Genomic DNA, 20,716 nt, shown 5'->3' on the forward strand with positions numbered 1-20,716 from the left:
TGGAAACAATACTGAAAACACATTAAAATTGTCATGGTCACCCATTCTCTTCCAGTTTAAATTGGAAAATGTGGTATTCAGGACAGCAACGAGATACTCAAAGTTTAAATTCTTATGAGTTTCCCCATAAGAATGTGGAAAATGGAGGGCAGGCACAAACCTTTCCCTTCCCAACTTGTCAACTTCAACGAGAAGCCCTCAATGACAACAGAAGCATCTGCTTGGTAGTGAAAATATACTTTTATTTTTAACAATAGCTGCCAGCAGTACACTGGGATATCTGTCAAAGATGTTCCAGAGGGTGAAAGACAGAAGCAAACGACAACAGATCGGATCAACTCTTTCAAGCAGTTCTGCAAACAACGCTCCCATTCCCCATACCTGCACTGGGAGTCTCCATAACCCATCCTGCTCCAATCCCCCCCTTCCCTGTGTGCGAACACAGCATAAGTTTGTGGCACGGGTTCTGAGGCAGATTAAGGGTTTTTCACTCTGGATAAAGCTTTCTTCTGAAGAGAAAGGTTAATGGGATGCATTCAGATCGCGCTCTGAGTGGCAAAGGGTGGAAAAAAAATATGTTGACTGCACTTTGCCACTTTTTGTTCTCCATCGAGATAGGCATCAGCGGGTTTGGCGCAGGCATCTTCCATTTATTCATGTCTGAGCTCCTTTGATATGAAATGCTAATTTGCTACTTTAGCATAAAAACTCGATTACATCTCCCCTCTTATCATGGAACGACACGCAGCTCTCCATCGGTCCAGGCATGCCCGGCACAGGGGAATAAAACAAACCCCACTGATTTGATGGGAAAATGCAAACGTAGGAGAGCTGTGGCTGCTCCCATCCATAAGGGCCATTGACACAGAGCAGCAGACGGGCAGGACAGTGTGGAATGTTCCAGAAGTTCCCATGGCTCTTGGTCAACCCGCAGCTGGGTACGTGTAGGGGAATCTCTTGGAGAAGGAAAGCTTTGTTAACAAGTTAAAAACCAACCCAGAAAGAAAATCATGCCTATACTCTCATCTGCTCTCCCACACAAAACCAGCTGGGTTTTTCAGTTCAGGGAACAGAAGTCACCTGTTATAATGGAAATGCAATGTTTCAGCTTGGGATTAGAACAAGTTGCTCAGCGTGCTAATACATGCAGCCAGCCTGCAAACTGGAATGCCTACTTGAAAGGGTAACTGCTTCAGAAGGGGCTAGGAGCATCATTTTAAATTTAAACAGGGCTAGATTAATTGCTGTTTGATGAAATTAAAAATGCATTCAAAGATCAGATTGTAAACAAGTTGACAGAAGTCAAGAATTTACATAGTTATGAAAGGGCTTTTTTTTATTATTATTATTATTTTTTTTTTCTTTAATTAATGTCAGGCTGCTGATTGGGGCCAGATGAAAGCGCTCTGCCCACACCAGACGCGAAGGCTTCGCACCACCCCGGCGATGCATGGAGAGCTCACCTGGGGGGAGAGCAGTGCTGAGCCCCATTGAGTCCTGCTGAAGCCACAAGGGATGGCCAACTTCTGCCCCAGCTGTGCCATAGGAAGCCAAGAGGACAGCTGTCACACATCACCACCTTTGGAATTACCAACCTGGCGCTTGCTTGAGTTATGCCCCTAAGAGAAAGGCTCCAACGCTCAGCACTGCGTTGTGCGGATAGAAAACATACATTCGTTACAGCAAGAGCCTCAGCTTTGTTTACAAGCGTTCAGACGGCATCATTATAATACTTTGTGCTGAATACGGTGTATTACAATGGTCTGAAGATTGCCTGGAAAGCAGGGAGAATATATTATCATTACGAGACAGCACGCCTGCTGCTGCTTGAGCAGGTTTGGCATTTGCGTGCATTGATATGCAGGCAGCACGCACAGGAGAAGCTGCACAAAGCTGCTCCATGCTGACATGCATGCAGGCGTGCTAAGTGCAGCAGCCAACGTGCTCTTAGAGCCTCAGACAGCTCCAAGAGCCGATGGGGGCTTTAAAAGGGGAGCTCAGAATGGAACAAACTGATGACATCCCTTCCTATTCTCTGTTTTGAAGGGTTAACCGTACAAACGAGGAGCACCACAACAACCTTTTCAAACCCTGCGTCAACACAAGTGCTGTTATCTGACAAAAGAAGTCATCCCTGTCATTGCAGCAGAGGCTGAACCCCTACACAGAGGATCGTTATGGCTGAGAAACTTCAGTCAGGGTGAGAACATGACATCAGAACACAATAACTAATAAAGGGCAACAATTAATTCTTCCTAACCAGGTTGCTCTGCAGGGTTTTGTTTCAGTGCCTGAACACTCCTGTAATAAGTCACAGTAAGGTCTAAGTGTATCTATGGTTTCCTTAGAAGGACGTGTAACAGGACTGCCAATCGCCTTTGCATTGCAGTTCTAGCTCTAGGAAGGCAGGACAAGGCACCACAAGCCACGTGTACAAACGCACATCTCTTACTTTACCTCTTCTACATCAAGCTAACGTCACGGGTACGTAAAGTAGCAAAAGCAGGACGCTTAGAAAAGTCGGGCTTACCAAAAATCATAGTGTATAAAAGTGTTTATGTGAGCGCCTTCGTGTTATTGCAGAATGCCAAATATTCCAAGCACAACCGAGCAGGAATAGCACTTCTGAAACCAGTTCAATACAAAAGTAGCTTTACAAAAAAAGATAGGCATAGAAGTCTAGTGTTCTTTGGAGTCGTTTATGGTGATCTCTTAAAAAATGACTGAGCTGTTTATTCTGTGCACCAAAAATCATTCGTCTGAAACAAGGAAACCATTTTCCCCACTTTAGAAATACTTAAAAATTGGTTCTTAAAAAAAATAAACCTGCAGTGCTATTCCTCAGTGTTGCAGTAAAAAGGTCATGCATAGTAGTGCAACGATTGTGATCATGCAAAGCTGCAATCCAGATGCACAGAAAGCAGATCAGATAAATGCAGCACACAGGGCTGGATCCCACGCACCCTTTCTTGACAGGAGTAACTAACAGATATCCTTTCAGGTTCAAAAAAGAAAAGGGAACGCTATAGTTTAAGGCAAGTGTTATCTTTAAAAGGTCACTTCAGCTTTCTTTAGGACAAACATAAAGTCAAACAGCTTACAAAAGTTCCCAGAGAGGCTCCAACTCCAAGGGCTCTCAGCGTTCAGTTTTGCATCGCCCATCATTGCACTGCTATCCACCACGTACAGCAGCTACTCGTCGCTAACGTTCACACGTTTTCGCTTAGGACAGCAAAGATTTGTAAGTAAATATCACCAGAAAGACCTATACAAAATAAAGGCTCTTAACTACCAAAAAAAAAAAGCCACTTGAAATGCTTAAGGTGAACAGATGGCAAGCATCCAATTCATTTGGTTTCGTGATGTTAAAGGGCATCCTGACAGGAATTCATTTGCTGCAACTCAGAATTTGGGGTAAGAGTAAGCTGTCAGTTGCTGTGCTGTTGTTTGATCTCACCACGTTCTTGGAGACACAACTAAATGTTACCTCTGCACCGTGAGCTCCTGGCTGTAGTGCACAAACCTGGATTTAAACTCCCTGATGTTCGAGGTCGTTCAAATCCAAGTTTCACGTGTGAGTCCATTCTCAACCATTACTGTGATTTCAAATCCAAGAGAATTATAATATATATGTGTATTTATATATCTATATATATATATCTATTTTAAAAGCATTGCCAAATAGTTCTCAAATGGCTTTTTCTGGAGACTAAGTTCCCTTCTATATGAAAACAGGATAGACCACAGGTACAGCTCGATGCGTTGCACATATGACAACTGTTATAGAACTTCTGGATGAGCAATAAATTCCAAAATACATAAATATTCCTTGTACCATACAGAAAGACAGGTATATCCCACACCAATTTGTAGATGGGGACCAAATGTTTGCAAAGAAAAGGAATGGGGGCAAGAGAACTCTTCATATTGAAGAACCCAACGCCCCACAATGGTAACATAACTGCATTAATAATATGACTTGCCATGAAAAAGAGGTAAGGAAAAACAAGCCCATAATTAAGTCTGCAAACTTTAGGGAATTACTGTACCTGGTCTATCCACCATAACTTGGAATAAACTGCGAGTTCATGCAAAAAAACAAACCAAAACGAAACAAAAACATTGCTATCTTATATGAAAAGAGCAGTCTGTTAGAAGCATTGTTACGGAATACGCAAGAAGTCGTCTCTTTTTTGCAAGTGCTGTTTACTTAGTAAGTCTCTTGGCTACATCACTGTAAGCTATTTCAATTTCTTTGTCTCCAGGACAGGTATTGGTGAACTCATCCCTGCTGTAAGCATTGGTCAGGTATCTCCAAATCCCCGTCATTTCTTTGGGGATCTCAAAGTTGCGATATTTTTTGGCCACCACCTGGAATAGAAGGATTAGATCACAGACTGACACACATGAAGCGCTTCTCCATCCCTCCTCATTCTCTCACTCTGTTGCCCTTCCAACACACGCATGTTCTGCAGAACCCGTCCCTCTGGGATATGCCCAGACCCGACACCACACTGCCTCACGCCGGCTTTAATTCTGTCCTCACAAAGCAAACACTCCTGCAGCCAGGCAGAAGCTTAATCTGTGGCTCCATCTGCAGTACAAAACGTACAGAGGTCACTGGAAGCAGTGAGAAGAGACCAAGCCAAGCTTATGCAGGTCCACCTCCTCCCCTGCACTTACTGTGCTACCTCCCTTTCAGTTTTCTATACTCCCCCCATACATCGAGCTCCCTATACTGCCACATATACCACCATATCCTATACTACCATACTTTTCTGCTAATATCACCCTTAAATTTAGGTGGGATCCTACACATGCTTGGAAGGAGCTAAACTCCAACATGCCATAGACTGTGTCATCCCCTCATGTAACACCCTGCAGGCCATTTACCTTCACAATGTGTAGTTTGGGCAGCAGGTTGCAGTCTGCTAGTGTCATCTCATTGCCATCCAAAAACTTGCGGGTAGAAACTGTGATATCCTCCATGCTGTTCTCATCTATCTCATCGGGAAGAGGAGAGTTCAGGTACTCATCCAATTTCTGGAGGGTTTTCAAGAGGCCACGTTCTAAGCCTGGAGAGGAAGGAGTTCAGAACAAGAACAAGAAAAATGAACTCCAGCAAGCAAGTTTCAAAGCAAATTAATCCTTTCAACAGCAACACCAGATGTGAAATACAAAATCCACATCACTGTGCTCCCCAGAACAGGAGGCACAGTGCAGCACTGCCAGTCCTTGCACAGCTTCTGTAGCAACAACACTGCTGGTGTTGGCTTGGAATTCACTTGTGGTGACTTGGAACACTGAGACACAACTGGAATCCCTTTAAATATCACACAGACGCATGTTATCTAGAAGTTGGTTTACACATGAGCTTGCAGCACTTTAAAATTGCTCTAAGAGTGTTTATTTTTGGTTTAAAAAGTGGCTTATGTCAGTTCCTTAAGACTTTTCCTAACTGGCTTAAAGTAATTAGCATTAAGCTAAGCTATTCATTTAAACGTAATCTCTTTAATGTCACATGCTCAGCTGCAAGGCAGGACTGAGCAAGCAGCTGTGGAGGTTCTGAACATCCAGCAGCAGAGGGCAGCAGAACCCATAGAAACAAAAGGCATTTCTCAGCAGGAGAAAGCACACAGCTATTGTGCCAGCCTGCCATACACACACAGCCCAGAACACACCCATTTATTGCCAGGGCAGAACAGAACGCTGGAATACCTCCGTGTTAAAGCCACTGTTTCCTTCTTGTCTTCCATAGCAGCTGTTTTTCAACTCAATGCAATGGAAAGATTGCATGGGTTGTAATTAATGCTGAGAAAACACTGCAGTGTGTGCACAGTACTGACTGCAGGGACTTACCTTCATTAGCCTCCGGCCTGGAATTTTTGATAAATGCAGAAAATTTGGCAAAAATATCCATTCCAGCAGTGTAGGACTCCGGGTGCTTTGGAGAAAGTTTCAGGTATCTAGAAAGCAAAAAGCAAAATGATGATGGTCAGCAGGAATCAACTCATAGGAAACGGCTCCTTCAGCAGAGCTGTGACACAGCAGAGTAGAGCAAAGGGGCAAAGAAATCACAGGCCCCAGATCTTTGAACAGAAGAGGAAGGCCTTGCCACATTAAGGCAGTGTCTGCACTTTGCCACTGCCCCATGGCTGTAGTTTAGAGCCCACATTTCACACGCTTGTGCTGTGTAATCTAATTATCTCAAGAAGTGCTCGATATTTTCAGCCATCACTTCCAAATACTCAACGCTCTTATCCCCGGGACTCGCCGTCATGTCTGATATAATGAGCTGGATGTTAGAGAATTACTTCCAATTTGCATTTTGTAATCATCAATTCCGTGTGATCATCCACAATCCATCTGCTTACAGAGTAAAAGAACTCCAAACTATTCCCAAAGCCCCATCTTCCATTTATGGCTGCCAAAGGAGTTCCTAATTAGCGCAGGGAATCCCTCTAAGGACACCCCACCTAATTGAAGGTGACACATTCTCATTTGAACACTTACTTTGGTGGAGCCAAAACTTCTTCCAGGAACTCTTCAATCTTGTTCACATCCGTTTTCACTTCACCATTATAAGTTATAAAGGGTGGGTGGGTGCCTGGAGCCAAATTTTGAAGGTCTGCTGGTTTTCTAGGGTGAAATACAAAGGGATTCAGAAATAAGCTCAGCACATCCACCACCCCACCTACAATGCTACAATCCCAAAAGCACTGCTGGAGGTTCCCCAATTTCTTTGGCAGCTCAGAAAGCATATTACCAGTTTTCTATGGGAAAACAGCCTCATATGTCCATTAATGTTCTCTTACCAACAATTCAAGTGCTTAAGAACAGCCACTTCCTTCCTACCTTCTGGATGGGGTTTATTATGGTACAACATTGGACAGCACGGCTGGGACAGGGAGATCCACAGCTCTACACCCCCAACATGCTTTCTCTTTTCCAAGATCTGGACTACAGAGTTTATATATAGCGTAATCTGCAGGCAGAGATAATCCCCCCCACTCTGCACAGAGCTCCTCTGCAAATAACCAAACCTGAAGCCAAGCTAAGGCTCTCTGCTCCATAAGGAATTGGCTTCTCCCTCCTGTAGTGGGGCTGGAAAGGCTCCTGGCCATGCTGTGCAGGGAAGCAGGTTGGTAATGTGAACAAACACGGCCAGCATGAGAAAGCAGAGCTTTGGGGGGCAGCACTCAGACACTGTTAAGCAGCACAGTGACAGGTCTGCTCTGGAAATGCAGCTTCTCTTACAAGATTAAGGTCCCAATGCCACAGTTTTCCCCTCCTGCCCACTACAAGGAAACAGCAATGGGACACGGTGCCACACAGTACTTACTTAGGGCAGGGCTGAGCACTTGGCTGGACGTGTAAAAACTGAATAAGGATTTTCATTCTTAAGACCATTAAATCCCCTGCTTTCAGCCAGGTGGCAGAAGTCAGACGTTCGTGCAAGAAATTAACCATTTTCAGTCAATTTTTAAGCTTCCACGAAGGATGAATTGTCACTGCCCTCTTCCTTTTAGGGTTTAAGGTCTGCCATTGGTGAAAGCATTAACTTTAGCTGAACACTTCATTGAAATACAGCTCTGCAACCCACAACAATTACAGGAAGCCATTGTGGCTCGCTTCCAGTTCTGTATTTTGCCTAGATAACATTCCTCAAAGGGGACATCGTGTTAAAAACCAGCACAGGAGGACCACCAGAATTACAGCAACACTACAACAAAGAGGTTTTTAACTTCTCAAACAGCCTAATCCAACAAACCAACCAAAGCCTCACTTCCCACACTCCTTCCTAAAGGATCAGTGCACATATCTCAAGGGTTGATACATCATGAACCCCTATTGCCACTCCACTTGGACCATGTGTATCTTTGTTAACCTGAGGTTAACAGCCTGAGCCCCAAATATGACACAGAATCTTGTCTGAGTCAGAAGGGACCCTTAAGGGTCACTTGGTCCAGCTCCCAAGTGATGCACATCCATGTCCACTCCACTGTGTGATTTACAACGATGGCAGCACTGAAATGAGAGCCCAAAGAGCAACGTGAAGGAAACACCAGCAGGAAACAAACCCAACACTGACACCAGTTCCTAAGCAGCATTTCACGCTGCTGAAGGTGCACTCAGCCCTGGGCTGAGTTAACATTTATTTAATCTTCACCTGCCAACTAAAAATGACACAATGGAGATGTTTAAAATAGGATTTCGAAACCCAACTGAAGGCAGCCCGGCCCTGAGTGCTGCTACAAGCCCAACAATGCTCTCGGGCTGATTTATGTACTGTAACTCCGCTCGTCAGCAGCACAAATCAGATGAAATGCTGCTTCTGTGAAGGGAAAGAATAAAGGCTCTGTCTGACCACACAGAGGGAAGAAACGCGTTATTTCTTCGACAGAGCTGTGCTTCCCACTTTGTTTGCCCATATGCCCGTGTTGTGTCCTCAGAGGAGAACTGAGGGCTGCAAAATGTTCCCTGTGAGTGCAGCGTGATGCTCGGTGCAAGTATGGAAGGGAAAAAGACATGTCACAAAGTCAATGAACCCAGACTCATTTTTTCCAGCATCCCAAGCTGTTAACTTGTGAGCTGATACATCCAGCCCTGACCTTTGGAGCTGCACAGACAAAGCTGCTTTTACCCTTGAGCACAAGTCACCCTGGGGCTGAAGCATGGTCTGCAAGGAAATGCTGCCTTTTGGCTAGCAAAATAAATCCAGGTGCAAAAAGCACTGCGACATGACTTACATCTGCAGTAACACCCCACGTTGGCCAAAGAGCATCTTAAAGCTGCAAACAATGGACAAAAGCTGCTTTTTTTTCATGACCCTCTGTTGGAGTGGTCTGCCTCAGACTTATGGCAGAGAATTAGGTAATACTGGTCATTGAAAACCAGCATTGTCAGAGTCAGAACGGAGGGGGAGGGTGGAGGATGTTTTATTTCTTGAAGTGAAAGCAAACCAAATCAGCCCCTCCAAAACCAGATTAAAAGAATAAAGCGAGTCCAGCAGGATGCACACATTTGACACTCTGCTCTTTGGAGAATGCAGCATTTCTATTGGCTCCAAAAATAAGCTCTGTGTGCACAAGCAGTTTCTCCTCTCCAGAGAGTTCAGCCAACTGACGTCACACTGGGGCTGTGCAAACACTGATCCCACCAGAGAGAAGCAGACCTCTGCTGAATGGGGCATGACTGACTAATAACATACACCCAGCCTCAGCAAACTGAGATTGCTCCGTTCCCATCTCTCCCATTCAGTTTTTCCTTCCACAAGGACAGAAGTCACAGCTCAGGTGACAAGCAGCCACTCCTACATTCTCAGTGCATGATAACCAACCTCACCTTAATATCCTTAAAGAGAAGAGTGGCTGCATGTTATTATTTGTGACAGTTCTCCAGCATCTGTTGGCTATTGGATCAAAATTGCAACCCTCAATGCTCTGCTTGCAGAGACCCCACGTTACTGATTGGTTCTGCAGGTGAAGAACAGAGCAAGTTTTTCACCCAGAGGGTGGTGACGCACTGGAACATGTTGCCCAAGGAGGCTGTGGGTGCCCCATCCCTGCAGGCATTCAAGGCCAGGCTGGATGTGGCTCTGGGCAGCCTGGTCTGCTGGTTGGTGACCCTGCACACAGCAGGGGGGTAAAACCATTCTATGGTGCTATGATAATAATTACAGACACTACTAACATTTAAACCATGGTTGTCGCTTAGTATTTCCAAAGATTATATATATTATGCTTCAGAAAAACCATGCAAGACTTAGAAGCCCCATGCAAACGTCTGTCACAGCACTGCGCTCAGGCTCATGAGATGCACCAAACATTCCTTACCTCTTCAGGTCAACTGTTGTGACACTGAACACCACTCCCTTCAGCCAAAGGATCATGAAGAGCCTCTGTGAGAAAGGGCAGTTTCCTATGCTTTCCCCGTCGCTTCCAGCCTGCAGGAGAGAGCAGATCACAGCTGTTAGAAGGTGCTCAAAGCTCTTCATGCAGAAACAGACACTGCAGCAAACCATGGGCATCACTGCCTGCACATCGTTAACTCTCCCATAGAGCAGAGCAGGCTGCAGGATGCACCCAATGCACCGAACAGAGCACCCAGAGGTATCCCCATACAACACACATTGGTAGGCACCCTCAGAGCACACAGCACACTTCACACACTGGGCCTCTGTGTTATTTTATTTCTGTGTGTTTTCCCCTTGGATCACGTTGTTTTGGTAGCAGATACACCTCAAACTGCAGAGCAATTCACCCCGAGCAGCCACACGTTCAAAAGCACTTTTCCAATGTTGTTTGTTGGATTGATTCCTTCGCCTTCCCCGAGGCACAGCAATTAATTACAGCCATCTTCCAGTCCATTGCTCATCTCACTGCATGGCACTGCAGCGAGCCAACTGCAAGCAGCAGCTCCAAACCTTGGCTGTACCAAACGGGTGTTACGACGAAGAACAGAGCTGTGCACGCTGCAACTTTGCTGCTTTTATTCCAAAGACATTTCTTCTAATAGGAAACTTATCAACAAGTGCTGCCACAAGAAAGGTTATTGTATAACAGCAGTGAGCAACCCCAGGGCAGCCGGCCATGGCACACATCCCATCACAGCTCTGACAGTGCAGTGTGTAGAGCTGAGCTGGAAAATCTGAGTGGGATAGAAGCAGACAGTGGAAACCTTGAGTCCTGGTGTAAAGTCTGAGCTCTGCTTTGGGAGTTGAGGCTGCTGTATATTAAAAAGCTACAGGGTTTTGTGTATTATTACAGAACACTTCCAAGGTGACTTCAATCAACCTGGTCTTTGGGTACATGTTGATTCCTCCATTGCTGCTGGTATGAGACCGTACTATAGGACACACTGACTGTCCTCCTCTGACACTGCAATAAGAAATGATGTGAGATGTGGGGCAGACGACTGGAAGGGCTGAATGCAAAGCCTGGGCTCTGACCGGTGGGGATCCATTCAAACAAAAGCAGAGTAAGGTCTGGGCACTCACCAAAGGATCTGCTGTTTCTCCAGCTCTCTGCCAGTTCCTGGCCACTGAGTGGGGCCCCATTGGGGAGAGCACAGTCAGACTGTGCAAGTGACAGAGCTGAGCAGCAGCACTTCCAAAGGGCAGGGAAGAAAAGAAGCTTTTTCAGCCCAAGTGCCTCTTTTACCTTTAAAACAATTCAGATGCCTTCCTGCAGGCACCAGGAGGATTCAAACTGATTTCTGCCGCCCTCAATTCGTGCTTTGCTGTGGACAACACACAAGCCATTTGAATTCAAACCTTTCCCAGTTCCACTAATGAACCTTTGAAGAAGGAAAGTCGCTGGGTTTTGTGCTTGCTTTTTGCTTTGAATACACTGCAAAGAGCAGCCAAGCCTGGGTGCTCAGCTCAACACACAGCTTTCTGTCGTGCATACGGCCACTGTAAGGATGGGAGCTGCTGCACCATGAGCAGCATGTGTTCCTGCTTCCCACCATCCCACCCTAAGTAACATACCTATATATATATACACCCTATGTGTATATATATATAGTAATACATATATATATAGGAGCAGAAATGATTCTGTAGTACAGAATTGATCTCAGCCTTCAAGGGTGACCAAGCACAATGCTGGGCTCAGCCCATGAATCCACCCTTAAGGACACAGAGCTCTGCTCACTCATCTTTAATTCAGCACTCCTGACACCAAAGCCAGCCAGCAAAGCTAACTAACAGGACACAAGCTGCTGAGGGCTCATCTCACCTGCACTCACATCTTCTTTTTCACCATGGAGTTATATCATTTCCAGGGGAGGACTGAAGGATCGCAGCTGAAATGAAGCACTCTCCACCTCAAGGAGCGGTGCTACAAATGTTGGGCCACATGGAACCCAATGCAAAACTGCTTTGGGAACAAAAAGTAGTTGGGACTTTATGGCACAGCACAGAACCATGGCTTTCAGAAAGGCTTTTCTATCTGCATTCATAGGGTTGTCCCATTTCTGCTCCAAAAAGTCCCAAGTTATTCTGAGCACATACTGGAAAAGGAATGCGGTCAGAACGCCAAGAAACTTCTGGCTTCAATGCTCTTGAGGCAAGGGATTCTGCTTTGTAAGTGCTTGCCCAAGAGGCCCGTTCCCATCTTCCTGCTGCTGCTCAGACCTCCGTGCTGTGTCACTGGGAGCAGCACTGTGCATTGCTGCATTGCTCCTCGGGTCACACATAGACTTATGCAGGGAGATGGGTTGGTCAATGTCTTTGCAAGAGCCGCTTCAGAGCCATTTCCTCCACTGCAATAGGTGGAAATTCAAGCAAACAGACTAATAATAATAATAATAATAGAAGAGAAAGGCTTGAACTCAGCAAGCTGTATCTTAGCTTTAACTAAAAAAAACACTCTGCTGGGAAGACGACGTGAGAAAGCAGCACGGTGCATGCCCATGGCCCCAAAGAGCAGATAACCATCGCTCCTGCATGTTTCATGAGCAGTGAGCTCATCCAAAATAATAAGCAAATCATCCCATACGGAGCAGGGTTTGAAAAGGAAACGCTGGACGGGGAACTAACAAAGTGATCCAAGTGAAAGAACACACAGCAGCTCCAAGCCCAGGGGTGGAAACGCAGACAGGAGCGGTCCGACGTTCCCCACCTAATACACACAACAGCCCAGCAGTATCAGCCTCAATCCTTCCAGCTCAGCTCTGGCTTTTATCTCGCCAAGCTGGATAAACAGAATTCCGTGCTGCTTGCAGGGCAAGGCTTGTAGATAAGATGTGCAGGAGGAGGGGTGGGCGGGCACCACCTGGGGCAGAGCAGTGGGACAGCACAAGTGATCCCTATATGAGCCATATTGATGAGCACAACCCCTCTCTTCAACCTTCATATGGGAGCTTCGAGCTTGCTAATGCTCCATCAGCTTAGCTGCGCTCATACATGGATACAAACCAATACAAACCTGCCTGTGATGATTAACTTGTGGGTTCCATATGATGATCGTCACCCACCCCACCCAGGGTAACAGCAGCCTTAGCACTGCTGGCTCTGGGGTGAGCTGCATAATCTTCCCTTGATTCATCACCAACTCCCACATCAGCCAACATCCACACAAACCCAACCAGCACTTCAGGATCAATGAATGAACAAATGGAGCTCCTTAAAATGGGAAAGAAAACGTTTATCAGCCCATCCAAACAGCCCTTCCATTGCTGGGCCATGCATCCAGCTCACACAGCAGAGCCCATTTCAGGATGGAGATGTATTTAGCCTTGTGATGTCATTCCTATCCAAACCATGAGCAGATCTGGGCAGCTAATACAACTAATACAGCAAGTTGGGGTTATTATTGATAGCCCATATGTGACTTCCTCCTGACCTGAGGTAGGAAAAATAAGCAACCTCACCATTTCCACCCCTTATACACCAAGGCAATGCCTTTAACAAAAGGTTGTAACAAACCCAGATAAGATAAATGTGGCCAAACACAGGGCAATCTGCTATGACACATTCTCGCAATATTATTAAGTAGGAAACTGCCAATTGGGCTGCTGACTATTCAGTATTATGGGTCTGTCTATAGTAAATCCATCACCTGGGAGTTCCAACGTGTGAAAGCAGCAATACAGCTCAAAACCAACCAGAGAGAAACCAGCCACAGCTGTGAAAGAACTGCCTAGAAATGAAAACATTGCTCAAATTCTCCCAACTCACTGAAGCAGAGCTGCAGTTCTGAACCTGCACCCCCTGCTAAGCGGCCACTCAAAGCAAGATCAAAACACCATCCCAGGCTGAAATGGGTTGGAATTTGGATTGTGGGGCTGCTAAAGCATCAAGGTTTGCTTGCTGTTGCTGTGCCAGCCCTGAGTGCATCCCACATCCCTTAGCACCGGGATCTCTTTGCATGCAAAGCAGAGCTTCATCCTTCAGGACACTCTGCCTCATTAGGATCCAGCACAGCGTGGCACAACGGGGGCAGCTCAAACAGTGCTTTGAAGGACTAAAGCAACAGCCCCGTTGCTTTCTTTTTTTGCTTTATTTTTAGACAAAACCACCACCACCCCGTTTCCTTCACTTAAAAATAGCAGCCTTCCAAAGCACAGCCCAAAGTCTGGCCAAAAGAGTCATTCTTTAACAGAGCCAACAAGCTCTGAAGCCGATCCAGTAGCACTGAGTGATCTCGTTTAGCTCTTGCCATGAAAATACACAGATATGACTTCACTCCTGGATTACACTCCTATATTTAGTTTATACCTAATATGGACATTCAGTGCACTGAACGCAGTCATTTCCTCTCCTTGCCCTTTGTCTGGCCAACAATACGAGGAATCAGGCTGAACTCCTGGAGAACTCGGGCACACAAAGAGGGCTGTAATTAATAGCAGCTTAGCTTATGCTTTTAACTTCTGCATAAACAAACACGGCATTCAGGGCCCTGAAAATCAGACCGAGTCGGAGGAAAAAACAAGAAAATAAGAAATCCAAACGAGCTGAAAGAAATTAACCATTATCTTTTAAAGGACAACACGCCAAGTAAAGAATTTACAGCCCTTGACGTCAAGGTCCTATTTCAGCTCCTATGGGACACAAAGCGGTTCTGTTTAAGGGTGTTTTAGCTATTAAGTGTTGGTGTAGAACAGTGCAGGCCTCGTGTTGTGGCATTGCACAGGATAAAGGAGCAGAATGCAACACTGGGGAGCAATGGAGCTCCTGGATCTCATCTTTTTAATGGTGTGCATTGAAGTTTGTGCTTGCAACCCCCTGAGTGCAAAGTCCACCGGAGCACACATTGCTGTTTAGCTGAAAGTCCAATGAACTCTGGCTGGGATCCCGGAGACGACAACAAACTGGTGAGTGCTGGTGGTAAAAGAGAGCTGCAGACCCACTGTGCTCATATGGCCACCTACAGCCCCCCACCACACCAGGCTGTGCCCATGAGGGATTACCACGTTACACACCTCCTACACATCCATCCCTCACCTCTCAGCCATCAGCCATCCTGACCTCCCGACAGGGCAGCTCTTTTAAGAGGATTCCCCCTTGGGACAGATGAGGAGATTCATCCCTCACTATGGCACTGCAGCCCATACAACACCTCTATGGCTGTGACTCCTTCAAGACCCACCACCAGCAGATCCTGACCAATAAATCACTGCTCCTCCACATCATCCTTGGAGGGATAATTGCTTTCCAGGCCCACTTCCCATTGCTTTGCATTGTATAAAAGAGGAAAAGCTTGCAGTCCAGCAGAGGACATACCCAAATAGCCACCACACATGGGTTCACAGGGATCCCCAACAGCTCTTGTGCTCATAGAACAGCAAAACCCTCACCGTGCAGGCTGAGATGTTCTCAAGTGTTACATTAAAACCTCCAAAAGGTGCATAGGGAAGAGCCTCACCTAACAGGATTATCAAGCAGCGCCTGCCCCTGACAGGAGCAGTGCTGGGAAGCGATGCTGTGCCTCCAGCTTTGCTGTGCCTCCAGCTTTGCTGTGCCTCCCATCAATAAGCTCTGATTCACACAAAGCACAAGTTGCTGTGCATCCCCCTCCTGCCGTATGAACAGCCCAACATCCCATAGCACAAAGAGCCCACCTGCCCAATTCCCATTTATTAAAGGATACTGATTAAATGTGAACTCACAGCTGCTCTCTGCAGAGCAACACACAGAAACGACCTGGTTCTCAAAGCAGGAGCCCACTTTCCCAATGACACCCCACAGGAAGCTGCCAGATACCCATTAACACCTCATTAATTGCCAGGCTGCGCTGTGAAGATGGGATATTCCCCAGCCATCCCCTACACCTACAGCATCCCAGTGCCTCCTGTTAGCAGACAGCAGCCCACAGACTTCCTGTTGGTTGGGTTTCCCTTCTCACACACCTGCTGTCACCTTGCTATTACCTGCCCTGATCCCTCCCTGCCCTCTGGGATGCCAAAGGCCGCGCTGCGGGCAGCTCCCATCCCCACCTCCTTTGTACACAGGCTCCGTCCTGTGGTTTCCACACATGAGTGGGTCCTGTTTGACCAAAGCAGTCGGGCACGTTTCTTATTTACAGTGAAAATCCACATTTGATCTCCTAAATTGCAACTCTAAGTGGCCTGGGTGCATTAGATTCAAACCACAAGGCCTGAGCTCGTGGCAATGTGGTCTTCACTGCTCTGCGATGCCACCGGGCCTCCCCATTAATAATACATGCACACACAAGAGGAAAGGAAATGAAACCCATCCCCTACCAGCTCTCAAAGGAAAGACTTGAAATGCATTTGCGCCTTGTTTAAAAGGGGGCTGCAGGCACAGCTCCTCAAGTCACCCATTGGGAGCCCCAAGGAACACATCATTATGTCCATCCCCTTCTTCTTCACATCCTCCATCACAGCCCATGCAAATACCCCTTACAACAGACTCAGGGTGCACTGACCCCACTGGGTTAACAACATCCATCCCCCAAAGCAGCTCCCCTTGTTCTACAGTCCTGCTTCCCCAGCTTTAACCATTACAACCCCCTCTCTCCATGCTCAGGACACGCAGTTGCTGCCCTTCATCCACACACACTTGGCACTGATTTCTCCCTTGATCCCAAAGTCCTGCTGCCCCATAGGAACAGCTGCAGGCTGACAGCACTGGGGCAGAACCCAAAGCCCATGTGCTGTGCAATGCAGGGGGGGGGGCCCGAAACAAACCCATTCTAACACTCACTCAGCAACTCCAGGCTCTGCCAGACTGGAACAACACAAAGCTGTGAAACAAACACAGACGCCGAGCTTCCCATTGATAGAAAGACACGAAGCCAAAACTCAGAGCTCCTCAAGGAAGGCGCTACGAGTGGCTTTCATTTGCTGCTTGTATTTGCATGGAGCAACCCACTAGTCCCATAAGCATCAATGCAGTGTGGGACAGGGAGCAACGCCCAGCGCCGGCTTTGGGGTGGCTTTGGGGTGGAGATGCTTTTCCTTTGCAGGATCTTCCAGGGAAACAACCCGTACCTGAAGAGCACGAAGGGCCAACAAGCCCCAAATGCCTCCTAACCTGAACCGTGTCCTGCAGGCAGGTAGAGCTGCAGAAAGGCTTCCTACATGCTAAAGTTACATGCAAAGAGTGACAGAAACTCCTTGCTTTTTCCCTTCCATAGACACCAACGTGTGTATTTTTGCCTACAAAGCCATTTTTGCTTATTTTCATACATAAAACACCTCTTATACAGCACCAAAAGGGCAACACCCGACCTGCCGATGGTTCGGCACAGCTCCATCCCACCGAGCCCCATTGCGGGGCTGCACGTCCCGGTGTTCGGGGGCGGTGACACCGAACAAACGGAGTCACCGTTGGTAAAGTTTAACGCATAAAAACGCTTTGTTCGAGCGGCTCTATTCAAAAGCAGCTCCGAGAGCAACGAGAACGCATGTAGCCGTTTAACCTCCGGTACTTCTGATACCGATAGGGACCGATGGGTTCGGATGGGGCTGATCGGACCGATGGGTTCCGTTGGGTTCCGTTGGGTTCCGTTGGGTTCCGATGGGACCGACGAGCCGCCCGCCTCGCCCCGCCCCTCCCGGCCCTTTGTGCGCGGCCGCCACGGGCGTCACCCGCCGCCGCCCCGCAGCTCCGGGCCGCACAACACAGAACCGACAGAACCGTAAACGGTACCGGGACGAACCCAACGGGGTGAACCGACAACCGGAGAGCCCCGAAAGGCGAACGGAGCGTACCTTAACGAACAGCTCGATGACGGGTTCTTTATCGCCTTCCTTCAGCCCGTTGACCGGCACGGACAGCGCCATGCTGGCTGTAACCGCCGCTTCTCGCCTCAACCCGCCGGTACCGACGCCGGTTCCGAAGCTCCGCCGTTCGCCTCGCCCGCCCCGCGCGACTGCGGCCCGCGCCGGGAATGGGGGCGGAGCCAGAACGGAGAGGCGTGGTCTGATTGGAGGTGGTCATAGAAAGGGGGCGGGGCTTAACGAGATGGTAGCGTTAAGTGGGCGGGGCTAAGGTGGAGGTGGGCGGGGCTAAAGAGCTCGGGGCGCGCCGGCGGGAGCGCGCACCGCGTGGCCCTGAACGGGCGCTGTGATGGGGGGGGGAGCTGGGCTGAGCTGCAGCCTAGATTGACTTTGAGTTTGTGCCTTTGAGTTTGTGCCTTTGAGTTATTCAGGCAGCTGAGCTGAGCTGCAGCCTAGTTTGTGCCTTTGAGTTTGTGTCTTTGAGTTATTCAGGCCAAGGGCTGAGGAATAAGGGGCAGAAAATGCGCAGATTTTGGGTGGAGGTGGAATGGAATGAAATGGTGTTTAGCTCGGAATAGAGCATCGAGAATTGAATATTCCGGCTCCGAGGGAGGTTTCCCTGTTTGTTTTATGGAGTCCAAGGAGCCGCTGTGACTCACGGGGTGGAGGTGACACCGTAACCAAACAGCGCCCGGCCCTACCGGGAAACCTCCGCCTGCAATTAATGGCAGAGCTGTGCCACAAAGGCCGCCTTCAGCACAGCGGGGATGGGGGGGATTAAGGGGGGTGGATCGGCCCTGCCCGCTGCTCAACGTCTCTTGGCTTATTTGACTTTCAGATGACAATTTCCTGCTGTCCCGAGCCCCTCCTCCTCTCCATTCAAACACACCTCCGGTTTCGGAGCGGTTCGAAACGTTGCCGTTTGTTTCTTAGTTCTTTAATTGCTGGCTACGTACCGGTTCGTTTCTTCAATTCTCGCTCTCAATTCATCTGAACGAGCTTTAGGAAACAAACAGCGGCGGCTCCCACCTCTCCCAGCTGCAAGAAACGAGGTAGAAAAGCAAAGTGACGCGTTAAGAACTGTTTGCACAAAGCCCCGGAGCCGGAACAAAGCAATGCCGGCCTCCCACCACCAACCACCACCTCCGCACTGAGCAGCAGGTCGCTCCCTCCCTGTTATTTCATGCTGCTTTATTTTTCCCCCCTGGCCTGGCAGCAGCACAGCGTGCCATTGTTTCACCTCTCAGCACTGTGGCCTTTACACAGAGGTTTTCCATCCCGTGTTTTCCAAGAGCTTTGGAAAGAGGAGGAGGTGGATGTTGTACCCACAGCGCTGTGTGTGAGCGTGGGGCAGCAGCTTAACAACCCCCCACACCCCCACCATGGCTCTGGGAAGAAAGGAAGGGCTTTAAATGAGGCCTGCAAGCACGAGGCTGGCGTGGGCACAACAGGGCAGGGGTGGGTGAGGCTGTATGAGGAACCTGCCCACGGGCACCTATTAAAAGAAGGGCAGAAACCACAGTGAAAAACACAACACAGAGCTCTCACCCAGAGCTATTCAAGATCCTGGGCCAAGCTGCAGGCAACATGCAGAGCCCCATAGAGGCACCAGCTCCCCTCACCTCCTGCATGGATACACAGAGAGATGTGGGGCTGCAGTCATCCCCCAGCACCAGGTTGCAATGCTTTGTTGCTCCAGCAGCACTTGCTCCATGCTCACCCCATCCACGTGGAGGCGAGCAGCCGTCTGTCTGTCTGTCTGTCTGTGTGTCAGACAGTTGGCGGTTTGCTGCAGCACTCAGCCAGCTGTCCTCAGGCAGCTCATTCTTTAAAGGGGTGAATGCCAAATTGCAGCACCAACTGCAGGCACACACAGTGAGCAGCTGAGGACGCAGCATCGTGTGCCCAAAGCCAACGCTGTGAATGCGATGCCAACAGCTCACAGCATCACTGCGTGCTGAATGGGCTCCACCCCATCATTTCTTGCTCTCCCCTCTATTGCACAGCCCCACTGTTAGTGCAGCTCTGGGCACAAAGGGCGAAGGGCTGCTTGTTCCTAGGAAGCGTTCATTAAGAAGTAATTGCAGCTCAGCGTCGCTTAACGATCTCGGTGCTTCCCATGCTTTGCTCTGGTTGTTGGCATATGGGCCTGACCCCGGGGAGCTGGATGGTAATTAACGCGTCCTGCGTTCAGTGTTTGCACTCATGGCACTGAGAGAACAGAAGTGGACAAAGCACGTATTGTCTGCACTGCGTTGGGTCCCCGCACTGGGTTACAGCAGAGCTCCCACCTCGCTCCCTTCAGTGCCACTGAAGCACTGGGGAAGGGGAACGGCTCTATGGTCCACCTCTGTTTCCTCCTGGGAACCCAGCACCAAACCCTCAGTCTATACAAAGTCACAAAGTCTTTGTAGACACGGGATAATCCATCCTCACAGCAGAGAAGAGAAGGCTGAGAGGGGATCTGATCAGGGTCTGTATGGTGGGGGGTTGGGAGGATGGGGCTGGGCTCTGTTGGATGCTGACCTGAGACCTCCATATCTCCTCCACCCGCAGACCTGGAGGGAACAGCCCTGACCCTCTCAGAACTTCTTTGGGCTTCTCTGGCTGCCGTGGTGTCAGCACTGCTCTGTCCTGGGGGTGGCACACGGAGCATGGATCGCATTTCCTCCTCTCTGAGTCACCGTAGAAGGAGCCAGATTTTTCCAAAGGCCTCGAGAAAAGAAAAGGAAATGCATTTGGTGACGAGAAGCAAAGGTCACACAGTGCTACCAGGGCTTATAAACCATATTTGTACTGCAGCAACATCTGCAGCTCTCAACGCAACAGCAGGAATTGCTCCACCCCCCCCAACACCCCACAGCCCCACACTGCAGGCACAGAGCTGAGTGTGAACGCAAAGCCACAGGGATGGGGTGAGCAGCGATCCTGCAGGCAGAGCTCTCCTAACTACCCACAGCTGCCTGCAGCACACGCTCTGCCTGCTTGGGCTGAAATTCTGGTCGTTGTGAGCAACAGGTATTTA

The 20,716-nt window shown here is 48.4% G+C and overlaps 1 protein-coding gene across 1 annotated transcript; it reads right to left on the reverse strand.

Moving 5' to 3' along the window:
* Nucleotides 1-221: 221 nt before the first annotated feature.
* Nucleotides 222-17,847, reverse strand: CLIC4 (CLIC family member 4). The gene is made up of 6 exons (XM_015883625.3): nucleotides 17,683-17,847; nucleotides 9,837-9,946; nucleotides 6,514-6,639; nucleotides 5,860-5,966; nucleotides 4,894-5,075; nucleotides 222-4,371 (listed from the first exon to the last, which is right to left on the reverse strand). The coding sequence occupies exons 1-6, from the start codon at nucleotides 17,752-17,754 to the stop codon at nucleotides 4,207-4,209; spliced, it is 762 nt and encodes a 253-aa protein (XP_015739111.1). The 5' UTR covers nucleotides 17,755-17,847; the 3' UTR covers nucleotides 222-4,206.
* Nucleotides 17,848-20,716: the final 2,869 nt, after the last annotated feature.

Source organism: Coturnix japonica, chromosome 17, assembly GCF_054131305.1.
Source record: "Coturnix japonica strain WE chromosome 17, WE-NBRP24, whole genome shotgun sequence".
NCBI lineage: Eukaryota > Metazoa > Chordata > Aves > Galliformes > Phasianidae > Coturnix > Coturnix japonica.